Source organism: Cyphomyrmex costatus, unplaced genomic scaffold, assembly GCF_001594065.2.
Source record: "Cyphomyrmex costatus isolate MS0001 unplaced genomic scaffold, Ccosl1.0 scaffold10, whole genome shotgun sequence".
NCBI classification, from domain to species: domain Eukaryota; kingdom Metazoa; phylum Arthropoda; class Insecta; order Hymenoptera; family Formicidae; genus Cyphomyrmex; species Cyphomyrmex costatus.
The window spans coordinates 367418-389760 of NW_017274954.1; the positions used below are offsets into that span (position 1 = coordinate 367418).

A 22343-nucleotide genomic window follows, 5' to 3' on the forward strand; every position below is an offset into this window, starting at 1 on the left:
AATTTGCATGTCAATTGCTTTTTCTATCTCCGATGGCGGAAATGATACAGCAAAGAATCGAAGAACGGCTCGTTTACCATGAATAGAAGTGGCAAATAATTAGGTGATATCAAACGTGTCCGCAAAATTCGGCTATCATTCGGTTACTCATTCACGCGAATATGCTGTTTGAACGAAATAATACAAAATCATGATTTAGTAGTCGTTCTCCATTTATCATGTTCTGTCTTTGTTCCGTTTCTGCTGCTGCATTTCGCATTTTGTACCTGTCGGTTTAATCCTGAAAACGCCAATATACAGAGCATGACTCTGGAGAATTCATATAGAGAGCTGGTTTAGAAATTATTCATATTTAACAATTTCAACTAACAAGAAAATATTTGTTGCCAATAATCGAACTAAAATAAAACATAAAACGCATTGTAAATTAGTTCGAACATATGAAATAAATTAGTTTATTTTTATTACTAATTGTATCGACGCAGAAAAAGCGATGCTGCAATGAATTTACGTTACGATAAGAATCGAAATGCTTACTCTCGTACAAAAAAATATCGCTGCTCTGAATTCAGTGGCCTCGTTATTGACGCGATTGCATTATGCAATGCAATAATTTCACGGAAATGCCGTGACGTCAGGTAGGTGTGGGTAATCGCAATAAACGACGCGTTTAGATTCCCAATATGATTACTGACTTCCTAAACTTCGAAGTGCGATTTCCGTGCATTTGATGTGTATTTATCGATTTTTATCATTTTCGAATTCTTGGGTTGTTTATTGGTCATTTGTTCTACGAGAGAACAAGTTATGCGCACACCTTGGTAAAGTTTCTTACACCGTTTTTTTTTCTTTATTCGCCATATATCGTCGACAACAACGGCGCGATATATCAAACTGTCAGAGCAGTGCGGAAACTACGACAAGTGTAACCGAAGATTGAAATGTTGCGCTTCTGCGTAAGTGTGCCGGCGACGTTGTAGCTTACCGGCTTCCCTAGTTTCACCCGTTTGTCTTTGTACGATTTAGCGAATTGCGAATTGGCTATGAAAGTTCATGTTGACATGCCTCGCTTTATGAGAATATCCATCCGCGTTCTACATTCGCGATCCCCGTATACCTCAAAGGCCTTTACGTCGTAAATACGATGACAACGGTAGGTTTGGTTCTTATATATTAATAAAGTCAACAGCTGCGAGAGAGCAATTTCTCTTGGTGAAAATTTAATAACAAGATTATCTCTACTTATTATTAATCATTAAACATTTAGCGTCCAATTTCGACAATAATTCTCTTTGTAATTTACTAAATGTCTATAGTGTTATTTTAATCAAGTTTATTAAGATTATTCGATAATTATTAATATAATATTTTTATTTTAAACGCTAATTATATTAGGAAATAAATTTCTAAACGATTAATCTTCTAGATCGCAACGGTTATTGCAAAAATCCGATGAGATCTTCGTACACCTACATTCGAAATTCTAATGTCCATTCTCGTTCGATGTTATACTGTGCTATGACGCAGCTGCAGAATGTAAATTACATTGCATGCTAAGAGCGCCGATATTATCATCTGTTGTTCACAACTGGAGGAAGAATCGCGTTATTGACAGAAACGGTATTGTCGCGTGGGTGCTCCTTCCGAGATTTTCGACGCATTATGTTCTATCGTCATCCGAGAGTTACGTAGAGGCTACCTCATGGTCATCGATTATACTTGCACGGAGGGAGATCGAGCCGAGTTAGATGAATTAGCCTAATCAAGCTTGAAGTTTCTTCGAAACGGATTTGAGAAGCACTCTAATAGACATAACAATTGTGGTAATGTCATCTCACTGTCGGTGCAACGCGACACCAGTATTTGCGAACGTGTCACTTTTTCAAGAGGGAATATACCCTTTCCAATACGCGAAGCAAAGTCGTTATTTACCTTCGATCGTCAAGGTGAACAGGAATAAGCTTCTTCGTGTAGGTGTCAAAGAGAAGCCGAGTAACTCGATAACCTGTGAATACATGCACACACATTTCCTGCTGACAATACGTGACTTGTAAACCGATCGACAGTCGCGATAAAATTTTATAATCGTAGCGCTACTTGGCGATGATTCTGCTCTCGAAAGTATAAACACCGCATCAGATATCGGCTTGATATCGAACGCAACATGTTCCGAGAATATTGAATTACAGCGTTAAACATGCCTATATATTTTAATTACCAATTATATTAAATATAAAATTATATATTTCATCTAGTTAATATAAGATATTTATACGAATTTCACTCTGAAAAATACTATAAGTTAATACTTGTTTTAATCTCTTGTCTAATTGCTTTTCTTTCCCGTAACACTAATTGCTCATTTTAGTTAATATTGTACATACGTTACTTCATATCCATAAGCTGTTATCATATATTTTTATTCATATATTAAATACATTACTAATACATATATTCATCAAAATTAATAAGCGCATAAAGAATTAATGTTTTTATTAATTAAACTTTTTTAATTAAACTTTACTTTCTTTATATTTAAAATTTACATTTTTAAAATTAAAATGTGAATAAATTTTCGTGTAAATAATAATAAGTTTTCGATTGTAATTTTTGAAAATGTATGTAGTATTAGGAAACAAGTACAGCAAAACAACACCTTTAGTATTCTAATATCTTAAAATTGTGACAAAGCCATTCATTAATTATGACTAATACAATCATAACATACGTTTGTAACAATTTTAGTAAAATAGTATATTTAATTATCTAATACATTATACCATATATATATAATAGCGTTTCTTTCTTGAGATAAAAATTATATAGTTATTAATACAGTTTGTTCTAATTCTTTTTTACATAATGCCTTAGAAGGCATAATTTGATCTTAGAAGATTGTTCGAATATAGTTTGTGATGCATTGTAATCTTTATCTACAGAAATCATATTTGCTTGATTGCGATATGTCTAGCATATAAATGCATTCGCAATCTGTTTTGTTTCTCTATGAATTTCTCTATGAAATGTAACACAATTGCGGCTCCATCTCGTTGGCTACTACATGAAAGAACGTTTCCGTTCACTAGATACCATACTCGCAAATCGTTCTTTTACCTTCCTATTAATCCGAAGTAGATGGCGCTAACTATAATTATATGGTTACCAAAATAAAAAAAAGATTTTATATATTATATATAAATTTTTTAGTTATCATGATCACGATAATTAATTTAACGATTTATTTTATATGAACGAATTTATTTATTCTAATTTTATTGAAAGTAAAAGTATAATATGATATTATTATGGATGTTTTGAGATGTATATCTTGTCGAGATTCTGTGATATAAAGGAAATAATGCAAATAATTATCATTTAAATGAAATTAGCAGTAATGTGAAAAGAAATTTTATATATTCAATTAATATTATTTAAAAATTAATTTCATTTTGTTTTTAGTTTCCATTTTATTTTCATATACTTTCATTTTTTCGCCAAACTTATATGTTTTATATTTTGATTATAACATATTTGTGTTGGTTTTTATTTCAATTTATATATATTAATAAATTTCAATTTATATTCCTATAACAGGAATTCTTCGTATTTTACATGAAAAGATAGTGCTATTGCTTAAAAGCATGATGCGGATTAGTGTTTACACAGGTTGAAGATGAGTCACTTGCATTCTAGTTTGCAGTAACCTGTGACACAAGTGTTTTTTCTTTGCGTATCGTTTAGTCAGTTTAAATGTTTCATCTCTGAAAATATTAATTTGTTTTTTTATTTTATCGTCTATAATACATTTCATATCTCCTATAAATGCAAATTTATCTTTAACGTTTGATTAATTACAAGGAAGATAAATACCGACACTTAACATAATTGCACCACGTTTAGTATAATTTTGTATAAATATAAATCTTTTTATTCGATTCCATTTATCTTAGTTTTTACTTGGCCTTGCTCTGAAGCTTATGTATTTAAACATTTAAAAATAATCGCTCTATTATATATAATTATCCATTCTCCAATTAATAGATTGATAGATGAACGGATTGACGTAACTAGTTGTGAGGATTATAAAGAATATATCTACATGCAATATACGCAATATTTTGTACACAATCAATTCTAAAAATATTTCCGTAATAAAATTTATTGTGCTATATTTGACGCGATCTTTTTAAAATCTTACTTTTGCGAGCTTCTTTTGTTCCCCCATGATTGAGTTAACCAATTGTAGTCAAGATTTTATTAATCTATTACTGATCATGAAGAAGGAAATCGCGATATCTCATTACGCATAATTCGCAGTTGGGTTTAATAATGTACAAGCACGTTTATCGAGCATCGTTTGGCGAGTTGGATCTTTTAGTGACGAAGTATGCCTTCATTGGCGACCTGATTCCGCAACGTGTCAAGGTCATATTGACAGTTCCCTCGCAATTTTGCGCGACAAACCCATAAGGTTTGACCTAATATGGATACTTCGCTTTTGAACGAATGGTACACCGGTTTGGTGGGGATCTCCGCATGGCGGAGAGCTCCTTCGAGGCACCGGGTCTCTCACGCGGTACTCCAGTACCTCATCAGACGTGTGTTACGTCGCACACGCGTTTTCATATCGTTACAATCGCTCTCCCACCACGCTGCCGTGCACGCCGGTTGCTTAACAAGTCGCGAAGGTAGAATCGAAGATCGCCTATCCCTTCACGTGATCTCGAACTGTAAGTACAGAACTGTATCAAACGGACATTAATACTGCAAATTAAATTTATCTCGTGACCTCATCTATATGAAATCGTGACACTACGGAATTGCTAGCAATTCTCTCTGTATAAGATACAACACTTTTGTTGCTATAAAAACGTAGTACAAGCTGTTGAAATTGCTGAAACGTAACAAGAGAATGTGGTTGGAAAAATTTTGAGAAATGAAATAATGCGTGGACGATTTTTCCTTATTATCGAATAATGTTCCAAACCATTCAAGAGGTTATTACTGTTATGATAATATATGCAGGAGCATTATCATATTACGACGGAATATATGGTCGATGAACATTAAGAACGAGACGAAATATCTCCCGTCTTAACTTACATCGGGGTCGAGAAGTGTTTTTGTGAGCTAATTAACATCCTGGTAGCCGTAAAAATCACCAGGCGAGACAGTCCGAACGGACAAATTCCTATATAAGTGTCTTGCACAATTATGTGGTGCACAAGCGAAGCGCAGAAATTGTTTACCTACAAGGTCAAATACTAGATCAAGAAGAGAAAGGATTCTGTAATCTATAATTAAGTTCACATTTGAAAAAATATTTTCTCATCAATCTCACAATGTCAACATCGGCACAGCAAGCGGCTATACGTCGCCTCGAGGAGCTTTTCAGGGACGTCAAACTGGAGCAACTGCAGAATAATCCTGAATTAATCAAGCAGGAGATTAAAATCGACAAATGCTGTGAAGTGCACGGTAAGCACGCAAAAGAGAACTGTTGGAACCGTAGAGGATCTCTTGGTAATCTGCATCACGCGACTAGGAAGGATTCTCTTGGACGTCATGATTCTTATAGTTATACTGCCACGTCTCCTACCGGAAGAAGCTCGCTGAATATACCAATGTCGCCGCCTAAGAGGGAACTGCATCCCTCGACTTTTCCCAGTACTCTAAGGAAAAACCCTTTGGGCTCGTCTATGAGTGCTATCAACAACAGAAAGGATCTTTTCTCAAACACCATCGGTGGATCGCCTTTGCGAAAAGATCCTATAGGTCGCTCCATGGGCTGTCTCAGGAAGGATACCATATCAAGTTATAACTCGCCATTGCGACGAGATTACGTGGCGAAGTCGATGACGAATCTCCAGCGACCACCGACGACTACGCGACGCGACGCTGCTCCGAATTTGGCCAGCCTCTTTGCGACCTCCGTGGTTCCCCACGCGAATCTAAGGACCGGGTTCAACTCGAATGGAGATCTGAAGGCGCGTGATTATTCCAACGGGAATTTGAAGAGCTGCCTCGCCGGTTCCAGCGGGAATCTGAGGAGTCACTTAAACGTGACTTTGAGCGGCGATCCGTCATCCATAAGTTCAATCTCGGGTAGCCTCAGAAGGCCTGACACCAAGTCGGCGATGCCGCTTTCTAGTGGCAGACGAGGCTCGTACGACCGGAGAAGACTCTCCACGGATTCTTTGGATAACTTGAAGAGAAACTCGTGGGATCCAGGTCGCAGAGGCTCCTCGGGCTCTTCGGGCGGATGGGATGATCCGATTTGGGAGGAAGGAAGCTTCGGTATCGACCAGGTAATAACAAGTTCTGTTTACTTGCGAGAGAAAGAAAGAGAGAGAGAGAGAGAGAGAGAGAGAGAGAGAGAGAGAGAGAGAGAGAGAGAGAGAGAGATCATGTGAAAGGCCGCTGATGATGCCATCGATAAGTAGAAGAGCTGAGTAAGCTGTGCGGTAATAACGCTTTTATAGCACTGTTAAGTAGATATGATTATGAAAGTCGATCAACAAATATCGTTCACGTGAAAAGGATTTGTCGCATAAGTAGACTGTTATTCCTGTGATAGAATATTTGTTATCTAAGACCGTAGAATATATGAAAAACACTTCTATCATATTTACAACGTTCAACGTTGTGCGAATTGTCTCGCGTTATTTTCCGTTCTCACGATAAGAAAATAAAGTTAGCTTGTCAGTCAGAGATATACTTACTTGGCTGAATCGTTGCACGACGGTGAGTAAAAATGTATCGGTCCTTGTTAGGCGATCCTGTGTACATATACGAATGATTCACACTGACGCGTGGGAAACCCTCGAGATCCGTTAATACGTACGCTAAATATTAAGTTGCGGAATGTATCTACCGAAACAGTTACACCGTGTGACCCACTTTTCGACAACTGGAGACACTGGAGTTCGTGGAAAAAATGTTAGAGGATCTGCTGGATTTTGCAAATTGATCCCGTATTTACAGATATTTTATAACACAACATGGATCCGTGCATTTTACGACGTAAATTCGAAACCGATAAAATTTAATTAATAATTTCAATTGACATTTCTATGGAATGGAAAAATGAATGCTTATTCACGCGCTGCTATGAATAGGTCTTGTGAGATGATTTTTATGTGTTTGTAGTATTGAACTATTAGACTCATCAAAATTATATCGGTTTTAATTCCCGCTTGCCTTCTCGACTAAATTAACTATATTGCACTTTTTAAGTAGCTCTACTGAAGTATTTTTTATGATTGATTTTTTCACGATATTGAATGTTTTCGAGTTCAGTCAGTAAGTTGATTGATTCCACGTAACACTGAAGGGGAATGAGCATTTCCGATACGTGCTTACGTCACCGACGTGCCTTGCATGGTAGAGTGTCACATAGTGTTAGTCATCGAAACGTTACGATAGCATCTCAGTACAGATAGGGTAAATACGTCAATGTTGCCATCCATTTAAGTTTCGATATATTTAGATTCAAATTATTCTATCAATTATTTCATCTTTCTTTTATCTTATCATTTGAAAGAATCGCTTTTATTATTATATAAAATAATCACTGAAATTGTTCTTGAAAATAAACCTAAAATTAGCATATGCATATGAATATTTACTGCTTTGTACAATTTATTATGTACGTAATTATAGAAAAGACTAACATGTGATGAATTAAAATTCAACTCATTGTCAGATGATTTTATTTCGATAAAAAAAGATTGATTTTTATGATTATTTTTTATTTAACTAAATACATATATTAATACTGTATCGCAAAAACAAGGGATTTAAGAATTTTGTAAAATTCTGACACGATATTTTCGATATTTGCCTTCGGCAAATTGCTATATCGGGTAAAAAATAATAAAGGTTAACTAGTTTAACACTTTTTTGGTAAATACGTCGGCTTTTGCATTATTACGGTGATTAGATTCTCTAATTATTCGCCTTGTAGGTAATGAATCCGCGCATTTCCTGAAACAAATTTCCTGCAGATACAACCTACGCGCAGCGTTCGGCCCTGAGCGGTTAGCCTACACACTCGCTCCTGCGATAATTCACATTTTTGCGGACAGGTTCCCCTGATTCCCTTCTCCCGTTTCCTTCCTCTGTGGTCACTCGGTTTTTCTATATAACGCCGAGAATTACGCGTGTATACACACAATCCATGCGCGTCGGTGCGCTCGATATGGTCGGCTTCCGAACACAAGAGTTTAAAGTAGCCTATTGCATCACTATTAGTTTATCATAAATTTATACATCTGCGACGCTGCAATTGGCTTTTCGCATATACATAAATTTATCCATTATAACAACGCTAAAAAAAATTTGTAATAAAGTAAACGTTTGTACAGGAAATTAAATTCTTAAATTGCATTTTCGGTTTTACAGATAAAGATTCTTTGTTTATTTTTTAATTTTTCTTTTAATATTGTAGAAGATAGATTTATTTATCGTTATACTGCTTTATTTGGAATCAACAATTTTTATTTTTTTAAGTAGATGTGAAATTAATTTTTTAATATTTTTTTTAATAAAATGCTAATAAATTGATCGTATATTAAGTTCATATAAGAGAAAAAGTTTGAATATTTCGTTCGTTTAATGCAGCATATTTTTATCGCTCTTTTGATCAAAGGATGCGAAGTTGTTCTATGCAGGGCACCGAAATTCCTCAATCCGGTCTGCGCCACACGTGCACTTTGTGCACGATGCATTTTACCTATATACATGCAGCTTCACGGTTGGCGAGCACGTGCGATTTTCCGCGTGTCACACGGCTCTGGAACCGTTCCGTCTCACGGTACGACGACATCCAAGATGATTGACTGATCGCCGTTTTGATACCGTTATGAAAAATTGACTCTTATTGGCACACAAACTGACCAAAATTGACCCGCAGGAGGACGTTCGTGTGTCACGCACGTCCACGGGATTGCAATAGTTTTCTCTCGCATAATAAAAAATAGATAGTAGCCGGAAGCGAGTAAATATGTAGGTAAATCGTAAATAATTTTGCAACAAATTGGTTGTAAAAATTAAGCTCTTCTTCATATTTTAATTTTCAACCTCGGTGACTCAGATACGGATCGTGCAGTACTGATAGCGAATTATCTAATAGAAACACGGAAGAGCACTTTAAATTATCTGCGGAGAAGTATATTGATGTAGGATAGGCCAAGACGTATAAAATAGAAATTATTTATTAGACAGCTTGGAATTTTCTCTCTACAGGAATTGCACATATAAATCTAATCTATACAAAAAACTTGTAGAGATTTTCTACAGAATTTTATATTTTAAAATTATAGTTGAAAATATTGAACATACTAACAATATAATTAGTAAAAATAAATAAAAGTAATAATTAATAATAATTTAAACAATCTAAAACAGTTTATTCACCAAACTATTGAAGTCATAAATATATTTGATATAAAAGAATATAAAAAAAATGTATGCATACAAAAATCGTTACATGCTAATTTTCACAAATTAGTACTATACTAATTTAAGTTTGTCTATTCTTATAGAAATCGATTCTTGATGCTTTTTATGCAAATGTTTACGATAGTCCTTGATTTAATCAAGATGTAGATTTACGGAAATTTTCGAAGTGATTTGATTGGATCTATAGAAATGGAAAGCTGTTTTCTCGATCTATTCGCTCGAAATGTTCGGGGGACCTGCGCTCACAGGTCTTTAAGACTGAAGACTAGGATCCACTCACGTTCCATTCACGTTCGATTCAAGTAGGCAGGGTCATTCACTCTGCTATTGTCAGCCAGACACTCAGCTAGGCCGGTATCTGTCTACCGCGAATATTAATTTCCGAATATCCCGAGTGTGTGACCTTGCAAAGATCCCGATTTCGAACAGTAAACTTGTTCCCCATCGTCATGCGAGGGCTACCATGTTTTGAGAAAAAGTTATTTCCATATTTCGTGTGGACGAGTCGAATTGGTTATGAATCTCTCTCGGATGGTGTGATGGATTCTTTGGAGTTTCGGGTGAGAAAACTTTGAAATCTTTGTCTATATATATCTTTTCAGGCACAAATTATAATATATTTATTTTTGATCACATGATACGCTTGTGAAAGAACATTACAAATTCTTTACATACTCGCCTTGCAATTTCTTTCAAGGCTAATAATTTTTCATACTTCTTTTCGTCATAATATTCCTTGGCTTTAACTATTAATAGTTAATGTAATAACATAATTAAGTCTGAATAAATCACACGTCAAGAATTTATTAAGTTCACTCAAACTCATGTAGAATTCAACACTATTAATCAAGTCGATAAAAAAGATTTTTGCAAGTTGGCGAATACTGTTTGTTGTGGTTTCGATGAATAAAAGAGCGGTTTTATCATCGTTTTATCAATATTATTGTTATGTAAATTATGCTTATTAAATTATCCTTCATTTATTATTAGATAAAATTTCCTTAATTGATTTTTGTCGTCAAATATTTCTAAGTTTGTTTCTTTAATATTAATGTGTAATCATTAATTAGTGCTCCAATGTTATAATTAAAACTAAATTGTATATACTTAGTAATTTATATCAATATGTATAAATTTATCTTGAACACGTAGTTTCAACGATTTGTAATCTGATGAACAACTTTATAATGCGCACGAAATAGTTTCGAGAAAGCGTAAGTTTTTTTTCTCGAACTCGCGTCACGTATAGTTTCTGAAACTTTTCGAAACATTATGTAGGGAGACGTGCACGACGCAAAATGTTTGCTAATTTGGTGAAAGTCTTCTATGTAACGACCTTCTTTTCATCCTGCATTTCAGTGAAATCAAACGTGCTTTTCTTCGTCTTCATCCTAGTAGTACATGACCTTTTTATCGGTGCCGCAAACTGCGTTTTATTATGACCATGATCCGTGGTAAAGATTTTCTTCACCAGTGAAATGATCGACTTTAACGACAATAAGACGTTCGATCATTCGGAACGAACATATCTATCATTTCTTTGTAAAATACTGAGAGATACGTAATTTGATCTTTCTTTTAGCTTTTTAGCAAATTTTTAGTGCATCTCTCTTTCATGTATTATATTATTGGAACACTAGGTTTTCCTCTGAATGAAATGTTTTAAATAAAATGTTTAAACAAATTTTTTGCGGATTACGCTAATGGATTTATATGATCGAATGACGATTAGTTGTCAAACAGATGGAAATAACGATTACATAGTAATTCACTTAATATGAGTCTACCAGAGCAAACATGTTTTTGCAATAATCGGTATTTTTCCTTTAATCTAAGATTAAACGCAGGTTGTCCTCTTTCATCATGAGTAATAACTTGTCAGTCAGTCGGATTTCCATGTACGGTATGAACCGCGTGGGTCGTCATTGCACCTTTTCTCGCCAACGTGCTCGACAACGACTATGAATATTCATTTTTCTCTGATTCTTTTTACCTTCTCAAATGTATTTCGTTATATTTCTGCTCTTTGAACGATTTTCTTATTATTTTTCTAGAAGACACAAACGATCTGTGTATTATAAATAATTACTTAAATTTATTTTGAAATAAAGATATATAACGATAAAGATTGTAATGGTACGATCACATCTTTTTAATTAAAGCTCTAATTACGAGATTCAGTGTAGTTTTTACATAGGTACGCGCGGATTCTATAGTATTTAATTACATTATTTATCGTAAATTGAATATCGCTTCTCTTTGGAATACATCACGCGCGGTAGACGAGATGATTTACATTGCTAATGACGTCCGTAGTCCATCATTCGCTTGTTGCCGCCGAAACGATTATTGTTTCTCCGTTTGTGGGCGGCAGCAAAACGGTAATCATCATTTGAATGATGATGACGCTAATTATACTTTAATGTCGAAGAACAATAAAAAGCGATGACAATGCGAGCGTCTGCAAAAATGTCAAGTTCATACTTATGTCATCTTGACATACGTGTACAATGTCAGGATGTAAATAAGTATAATAAAATCCTCTTTCTTGTGGAAAATATATGTACATATATCTTAAATTATTGTTCATCGAATATTCATATTTCTTTTCTATCTTAAAGTTATCTTCGATAATTCTGAACTTGTTTAATTATTGTAAACTATCCTATAAGATTCGTGTTTTTAAGATGAAAAATTAATAAAATTTTATTTTTTGAAATCTGTGATTGTTTTTGTTTATGTATTTTTTAAAAGATATTTTCAAGTAATCCGTGGAATAATTTCGAGCTCCATTTTTTAACTTTTTTAATTTCCAGTTTTTTAAATATGTATCTAATAAAATACATTTATAAATGCACTTATATTGTAGATAATTTACAAGCACTGCTCTTTGATGCGGATAAAACAGAAATCTACGTTAGCTTAGTGAATGTACCAGAAGGTACAGTGATGGTAAACGGTTTCACCAGTTTCTACCTCGACGATCCTTGGTCATCCTCTCTTCTCTTTAAATATCATACTGAGGATCTCTACGTTATCGGTATACAATAGTCTTGTAATTCACGATAATAAACATATTGTAATAAGCGCGATAATAATTTTACTTACTATTTATGAGAAGAAAAGCAAGTAATTTTTTATTTAAAAAAGCGACTCAAAATAGAGCCGAATGGCTAAGTTTATTGCCGAGAAAATCTGGGTCGCGATCTTCATGCTGATGGATGTAAGCTCGACCAGGCGCATCTAATAGTAATCCACTTTCTTGTAAATTTCTTGTGATTGCTGCAAACTGGCGCGATCTTTTCTCCCAATCGTGATGCTTGTAACTTGTGAAAACACGATATACCGCAATGTTACCGTAGGGTAATTCATATAACACTGATAAGAGATCAGCAATTGAATTGAATTTTTTATTGAATTGAAATGACGTAAGAGAAGATTAAAAAATTAACTGTACTATTTATCATTTGTACCTGACGACTCTCTCTTAGTACTTCTACATCAGATGTTATTTTCAATTTTATTTTATCTTTGGTCAATAATTTATTCATTATTACGTGATAAAAAATAATAACGTTAATTTAGTTAGAAAGAAACACATCAATTTAGCCAATAACATAAAAATTATTTATCTCCTTTATTAACGTAAGTTAGAATTAACTCTGTATTTTTTGTATAAGTATACAATATAAATTAATTTTGAAAATTAATTTTGGAAAGTTGTTTGTAAGTATTGTATAATGATTGATATAACGATGTAACGTTGTATAATTATCAGGAGACGCGGTAGTGTCTCCGGCCATGTTTAAATATGTATATACGTACATATATAATAATTAACATTATCGTCGTACCTTTATCTTTACTGATATTTTAATTTTAAACTACCACCATAGTGTGAAATCTTTATTCTTCCGCCTTCTACGTCGAGATATCACTTTCGATAAAATTTTTTCGGCATGGTCCGTCAACAGCAGCTTAAGTCATGGTCCATGTATCAAGACCGGACGTATGATAATTACAACATGGCGTATACGTATACTCGGTAATGTACGGTTTACTTACATTTCGTTATGCCGGTTATCGCATTGCCCGTTTTCGTGACAGGTACTGCTCAACCTGTTATTAGTTTTTTTAACGGTATACGATGCCGGCCGGCAATCCAGTCATACTTGGCGTTACATTTTTCGTTTCCGCTCCGAACTCCGCTCTGAATCCCGACAAAGGATTGGTTGGTCGCATACACAAGTATTACGCAAGAAAACTGGTTGTGTTTCTTTTTTTCTCACGGTATATGTAACTTCTCAGATTAAGTAAATAAGAAGGTGCGCGCGTACGAGCACGTCGAATCTTATACACGCAAAGTGTAATAAGTTAAGAACCAATAAGTTGTTTCTCAACTGCAGCTGTCAGCTATCGATAGCTTTTGAAAATGAAAAGGTCAACCCGATTGCTCTGTCACGCGTAAATTAAACAATTTTCATTCGCGCTTGCGATAGCTACCGAATAGTACATCGATATAATCATGCAGCTTTACATCTCATATCAAACTTTCTAAGATCAATGATAATAAAAATGCGAATCAAGTTTGATGGATAAGGAAAAGAGGAAGAAATGTAGACCGTGAGAAAGAATGAAATGTATTTCTCGTACGTCTGATGACTGTGTAATGCAGAATCATTGTGCGAATTGAAGTAGGAATTTGGTAGCTGGTAATTCCGGTACCGAAAACTCGGTCAACGTATGCCTGTCTCTGCGATAACTTTGACCTCGACAACATTTCTTGTCAACGCGCACTTGCAAGTCATGACATTTTCCTTTTGAGGAAGAAGAAATCGTATTGGACACGGAAGGCATCATTATGTAGGTAGAGATGCATTAATATTTAAGCAATGACTTCTCTTAGCACAGTATTCATACGAAGGAATAAAATCATATTTATTCTAAATGAAGATGATACTACTAGTTTCCGTTTATTATACAGTTATATAGCTTGATTATCATACAGAACATATAAAAAAAGATCATTTGAAAAAGGGTTCACTAAAATAATCGTTTCTTTTTCCGTTTTTTTTAATTACAGATTTTAATTTGTATTAGAAAATTAAATTCTAATTGATATTTAATACATAAGTACTTTATTCATTAAAAAATATCATTAAACAGTTAATATACTGTATCTTTTAATAACACATTAACTGTCCCAATATCACGAAATATCACCTAATACGCTTTTAATAATGCGATATTTTCATTTAACCAGACCATCTTCCTTTCACTATTACGTTCTAATTTCCAAGGTGGTAATCTCACCTAATCAGATGGGCTCTTTTACGGCTTGTATAGATCACCCTCGGTTTCGTCATGAGATAATCTGCCGCTGTTTCCCGAACAAACGCCCGCTCCAGATTTCGTTTTCTCGCGATCTACATCTACATAGAGAACTATCGTATTTTAATAGCGATGCATAATAATGCATTGACTCTCCCACGCGACCCAACGTCACTGAAACGAGCGTTTCTAACGGCGGCCGACCATGATAATTGCTTAAAGATCCACGCAATGACAAAAAGATATCCGAAAGGCTTCATCCTCTTTTCGCACATTGAGATAAATCGCATGTGCTCATGCCACCGGATCACGGCAATTTACTTTTTGTGTCGCGCGATACTTTCTCTAAAACGTAGATGTCCTGTGGAGGTAACGCATCGACAGCAACATCGACGTCTCCTGTGTCGATTATATGCTTCGCGGTCTATTTTCCGTGATTTTTGTGTCAATTGATTCGAGTATCCACTGGGAGAAATCCAGCTTTTATCTGTAACATTTATATCTCGCCGTTCGCCAAACTACAATTTTCGTTCACATCGAGTTTAAACAGAGATTAAAGTATTTAAGTTGAAAATATCTCAATATATTGTATAATACATTCATCATATTGTCGAAATGTTTAATATCAAATTAACATGTATAACTGTAGAAAGTCCTAACAATGAATCAAGTATAATCACACCATCATTTATCAATTGAAATTAGATTATTATCACCTAATCCATCTATAGATACTTATTATCACCCTATCCATTTAATCAATCGAAATATATGATACGTATTAAGTAGGCCTGACTTAATCTATTGCAATTGATCTTGTTCAAATGACTTTTAAACGCAGCGAAAGGGTCACTTTCATTCTCGACATATAATCAACGTATTATCCACTTATGCTTATCCGGGAGAATGCGAGTCAAAGTAGTGAAATTGATGCGACGCACAAAACATAGTGTTAATAATAATTGGTTGAGAATCAAATGGTGATTTACGAACGCATGCATAATTACACGGTGGCGAAAGGAAATTTCGCATGTTTGCGCCGAAGCGACCAATGATACCGTGTACGAAAAAGGAAGAGAGGCCGGAAAAAAAATACTAGAGGATTGCCACATATCGCGGCGGATTATTAACGGAGCGTATCGGAGAAAGCAGCAGCGATGGAAAATCAAACTGGCGTGATCATACGCCACGACAGCGCTCGGCGATAAAGAAAAATACACGTCTTCTTTTTCTTCAAGGACCGCGTTAGAGACGTGTGTCTATAAATGTCGATGAAACTAAGTCTCTATTGACAAATGGATCTCGTACATTGTAATTTCAATCGAAAAGGTATTCGATAATATTTTTAACTATATAAATATATATCTGCAGGATATATTTCTCTTCGTCACTCCCCATTTAATGCTAACAAATTAGAGTACTATATAATAAAAATAAAAATTACTATCATATAAATGAAATTACGAAAAGTGTTCGAATGAAATGGTATACGAGTACATGTGTATGTATAAATAACATTAATTTTAAACCGTAAAATCATCATCCATATCCGAGAATCACGCTATGAATCGTCATATAAATTCTTAGTTGCGTTTATCTGCGAGACTTCTCTCGCGAGATGCCAGATCTAGTAATTTGTATACCGTGGTAAAATAATACATATTGCCCGAATCGATCGTTGGGATAAATCTATTCGTGCGATGCTGCACGTAGAACTCTCATAAAATCAACCGACCAAGAAAATTTGTAAAACGCGCGATAATATCGATATAACTCCTGATTGTTATCGGCATTTATCACAATGTAAGAAAGTGCAACGGGCCATATATATGATACTGTTGCAAGGCTAAACTAGTTGTGATTCGTCCCAACGTCTTAGAAATAAGTAGTGCACATCTGCACTCTTATTGTTCATAAATAAACAGATACAATTTCTCTTTTTATCCTTTTTAAAAAATACTTTTGGCTGTATATATTTATTTATATGTATTTTTACATGAATAAAAAACTTTGAAATGAAAAATATCTCACGTACAAAACGCACGTAATAATTAAATAAATATAATTACTCTCTGTAAAAAAAATAATTATAAAATATAATATTTTTGTAAACAAAATTTATGTATGAATAATTAAAAAATTTTGGAATTTAAAATGAAGTTATCCAAAATACGAACTATATATAGTACTATTAATAATGTGATATTTAAGTTTATTTTATTCGTATTTACAGCTATAAAACGGTAAAAATTATGGAAAATCTATTCTTGTGGAAAAATCTTCATAAAAATTAAATATAAAAAATGCTTAAGTTATGTTTTAGAAATAGCCTATATAAATGATATACATATTAATATTTATTTCTTTATACATAAAACAACTGTGGTTTTTCTGAAACAAAATTTAAAATGTATCCCGAAGTTTTTTCTTTCTATGTTAAAAATAAAATTCAAGCATAATTGAATTGTAAATACGAGTATAAACAAATTCTTGAAACGTATCCATTTTTGCAGCCGCCTTAATACGAAGGACAGAATAAAGTGGAGAAATAGGGTAAACTATGACGCTGTTATGCATATGTTTTCTTTTCTTTGGCTCAGCTCTGCAACAACCTTCAATTCCGTCTTGACGCACATTGAGAATTGTTGCGACACAATTCGCGATTGAATTCGCGGAGGCAGCGCGTTTTGCGTTATGAAAATGATCGAGCCGACACGTTAGTTCTCGACGCCCACCTTCGTTCTCACTTCCTGCGAATAATGACGCGATTTCTATCTCGAAACAAGATTAATACGAGCGGATGGGCCTTGGTGGTTGTCGCTGAAAAAGATGATCTGCAGTGAAAGCGAGAGAGGATAGAAAACGAATGTTGCAGTTGCTCCTCTATTTTTTTCTATTCATCAGATACAACGTCAAACTCTCCTGATGGGTATGATTATGTGTTTTCTCGATTCACTGATCTCGAAGATGGATCTTAAGGATCCTGTTTACGAAATTTGGATAAAATATTATTAAGATTATAAATTTTCACATGAAAATTTCTTCATTTATTTTAAAAATTTTTGAAGAAAATTCTTCATTTTTCTTCATCAATAAGTGCCAATGTTCACATTTCTGCAATAAACGACTCTACTTCTATACAATCTTTTCCTAATTCCATTTCTTTTGCACGATTTTTACGCACTACATTTCTAATAATAAAGATATTCCTCGCTGGTTCTTTTAAATGAGATCACACGCGTATTACAGGACTATCATGCAATCTCCTTTGTTCTTTACAATATAAGTATCTTAATAATTATTCTGTTTTAGTTTAATATCTTTATTATATCAATTTTACAATTAAATTAAATTTCACTTACATGGATTTTTAATTAGCAGGTACAGTTGTTTTCTTATTAACTATTATTTTCCATTATACATATGCATTACTTTTTTGTAACATTAATTTTTTTAACAATATTTTTAAATTGTAAAAAGAAAGTATTGCAGTGGACAAATCAAAATATGTTCAGAATAGATAAATTAATATATTTAAAAAAATTCTTTTGATTTATTAGAATTTTTATTACTATTCTAATATTTTTATAAGAATAATGTATTATTGTAAATGTTGGAAGTTCATTTGCTTTCCCAACCTTTCTATCTATGTCGGAAACGTACTATATTTCACGCTACGATAGCAAATGTTGACGAAATTCATAAATCAATATCATTTGACAACGAGTTATTTCTGTTCCGAGCAATCTTCTCCCCAACAGAATCGTAAACTACTCTCGCTTCGCACGATGTGCGCAAAAGAAAGGGGGATGAGTTTCGCGATGGTAGGGGAGACGAAGTCTTTCGCGTTCGGACGAGGAGAAGTGGGTCGTTTCTCAACGGATAGTGGCTCGGCGAGAACATAATCTACGCACTCCTTCGTCGTACACAGCTGAACACGGGCCGCGATAGCTCGTGATCTGCGAGATCATTTTCGATCATCCCAAGTGTTTCTCGAGTGCGACGAAGATCATAGTGTTTCTCAATAAATCTTCGAAAAAAAAGAGGAAATTTAGATCTGAGAGTGACCATTGAAAAGAATTACGATGTCCAGCCAAAATGACAGGACCTTCCGATATCAGTGACAATTAAAGATTAATAAATCCAAAAGTGAAGTGAGGTGTCGAATTTGACAGTGATTTTTTCTTTTTTTTTTCCTTGAAACTCTCGTTGCATTTCTTGAATTTACTGGAGGACATCGAAAAATAGCGAAAATCAACCAAAATTTCTCGTCACGCATGATCAAACTTTTCTCTCGCGATTCTCGCTTTATTGTCGTTCCAACGAGAAACATTTCTAATTCAGAATCTCTCTAGTACTCGTCCGAGCGTGCCAAAACTCTCTAAGTGAGCGATCAAACGCCACTTTCGTCGACATTGATCTTTTACGACGTTATTATCATTGGTATATTAACAATTTTCCCGAAATTTTTAACAATCAATAATTTTTAAATAAATGTAATTATTATTTATTTCGCAAGAACTACTTCAGCTCTTCTGGTTTCTAAAAAGAATTTTTACTTTAACTTAAGAAGAAAATCATAAAATTATTTTGACTGAAAGGATCATTAGAAAAACATCTTCACGTTCTACAAAAACAATTCATATCTATAATAGAGATACAGATATATAAAATACATATATAAAGATATAATTAAAGAATATATTTAATAACACGTACATATTTTCTGACTAAAAAGATCAGTCGAAGAAATGACAATACACCTCAATTGATCCTAAGTAATTGGCTGCGGAATCTTATACAAAGAGCAGCAAAAATCACAATTTACGATGGGCGACATAAGGGTGTTGGATCCTCGTATGGATCCTCGTTTCGACTTGAAGCACCGACCTTGGCCGCCGATGTACAGAAACAACCGAGCCCCATCTTATTGTTACCGACCTGTACCCTTGGACACTTTGGCCCAATGGATAACTCCACACGTTCCCGATTACAATTACGTGCCCGCCTCGAGAATTACTGCTAATCCAAACAAATCGCGGGACTACTACTACTTGGCTCCGTTGTATAGAAACGCTATGCCGCCTCCACCGCAAGCGATGTCGCCACTCCAAGTGTCGCCGGTGGCGATGCCACCACCTGGCATGATGATGATGGAACGGCCAAGAGGACGAGCTAAGAGCTCGGGCGGCCTTACCAGAAGCATGCCACCTTGCACATGTGCTGTCGGTAGAACCAGGTCTCTAGAAGATGTCAGAAGCGAAATGAGCGAATGGGACGATTATCACGACGAGAACGGCAACCACTTGCAGAGGAACAGCCCTAAGGGCGTGAACGTGTGCCGACAGATTCGCAGGTCCATGGAGAATCTACTGGACGTTGATACAGAGGAACGCGCGTTGAACACGTTTGACAGAATCGGCAAAATCTGTAAGAGGTCCGAGGAGAACAAGAGCGACAAGGCGGGAAGACGACGCGGTAGCTATATGGTGTGTTCAAATCCTTATGAGCAAGCTTCTTTTTTCTTTTTTTTTTTTTAAGAAATATGAGAGATTTATTTTACGATCAGATGTAATTTTTTGCTATTTGATTTGTATTACCGAAAGAATCTTATTATACTATATACATATTTTACCGCGAGTCACATATAATAAATATTTAATTATACATTTTTTTATTATACATGTATTTTCTTATGTAATTGAAAGCATTTTGTTATACTGCAAAAACTTTTTAAACGATGTTAAATTTATCTACAAATAATTATGATTAATTTTATTGCTTAATTTTGTTTGTGCTTTAATCTCCAGTAATATCGTTACATCTATTTTTTGTATAAAATTAATATATATACATAATGATTTATATGTATATATATATATATATATGACACATGTAGGTATAATGATAATATCATGTATAATGATATTAACTTAAGTTTTTAGAAGTAATTAGCGATTCTATTTGCGTCATATCTTAAGTCACTGAGTGACTGGCCATTCATTCTCGATATGATTTTTCATGCAAAGTATCGTGCTCGTGTCTCGACTCCCCATATAATGCATTTAACTACGTGACTAATGCACAATTTCGCACGCAAACACGTCAGAACGACTTTCAGACTGAGATTTACAGATCAGTGAGTTTGCTAATCTGGCGAGTGACTAGTTGCACAATCCGCGTCTCTTACGATCTCTTAATTCCGGAAACGTGCCGCTTCTCGCATCGTGTTCTAAACTGAATTAGCTAAATCATCCGGCAATGGTAAGATTATAATTGTCTGTGAGCTTACAAAATGCTCGTTTCAAGGGAAACCACCTGGCGACATTCATTCTGCACTCGCAATTGTACAATTCCGGAACTTGGTGTTTCGATTCAATGTGGGGATAATCGCTTTTTCTCGCGTCTGTCGCGATTCACGAATGTCGGTCGAAGAAAGTACTCCATGGAATTTAACTTTGCTTACAGAACGGAAATAAATAAGTCACGTTTATTGTTTCAGAAAGTATCGTCTCGAGCTTTTGTGATTACAGTCGCATACAGAGACTTATTATCTAATTTTTAAAAATTACATTAAGTTTCTTCTACAAATGATTAATTAAACGCTTCCATTCATTTTATTGATTGAGATATTTTATTAATTTTAACTTGTCCACGCTTTTTAGTCTAGTATATAATATCGAATGTTGTGTCACACATCTATTATACAAAATGCTTTGAGAACGATCGCATTTTCTATATGAATATGCACGAAATGAATTAAAAAAAGTGATAGAATATTGATAATTATAGACTTATAAACAATTTTTTAATTCTAAGATAGTTTAATTTGAATTCTAATTTTCTTTCACTTCTTTTCTGTAATTAAATATTTTTTATATTTTTAAATGTTACTTGATTCATATTCATATTTGCAAATATCGAAAATAAAGCTGTTGCACTGGTATCCTGTTCTTTCGTTTTATTGGTAATGCACACGTTCCGGTCCGTATCTTTTTCTAAATTACAGCTCTTTAATGATCCGCATTTTCGACTAACCCGGGATAGAAAGTGTTCCTTAGGTACTAAGTTAATCAACCGTTACTTCATTATTAAGAAAGTTAATTCGCTCCGTTGAAATAATCGGCAATCAACGCCAATAATCTCAATCTTTTATTCCACGCTCCGCGAAGTTACGAAGAGATCCTCGCTGACGATCGCGATTATATTCCATTATTTCTCACGACCGATTGCGTCTCGGCGATCCAGTGCAATCTAGTGTACATCATGCTTGCAGTTACGAAGTGTCGTTAACCAGCTGCCGGTCATTAAATCATTACATTGTTAGTCAGTTTCGTCGCTAATTAGATACGCTGTGACGGATCGGCAGATCAGCGAATCGATATGCTTGCAGATTGGTCAAACACGAGATGTGCGTCCAGTACAAATTGCCTATTGTGACGTTATCGATAAATCTTAATTACGATCGGACATGGAAAAACAAATTGTTCTGCTTGATCGGTGATGTCGATTACTTTTTATTGCACCTCAGACTCCATCATGCCCCGACT

The 22343-nt window shown here is 34.5% G+C and overlaps 1 protein-coding gene across 3 annotated transcripts in view; it reads left to right on the forward strand.

Moving 5' to 3' along the window:
* LOC108783219 (WD repeat-containing protein 47) overlaps positions 1–22343 on the forward strand; it is a 67312-nt gene that overhangs the window by 32734 nt on the left and 12235 nt on the right. Inside the window, exon 1 of one of the 3 annotated variants that reach the window (XM_018551752.1) lies at positions 19588–20282. The exons of the other annotated variants lie outside the window; for them this stretch is intronic. Coding sequence (XP_018407254.1) covers positions 19623–20282 — 660 coding nt within the window. The 5' untranslated portion in view covers positions 19588–19622. Of the gene's footprint in view, positions 1–19587; positions 20283–22343 lie in introns of those variants that run through there. 3 annotated transcript variants of the gene reach the window in all.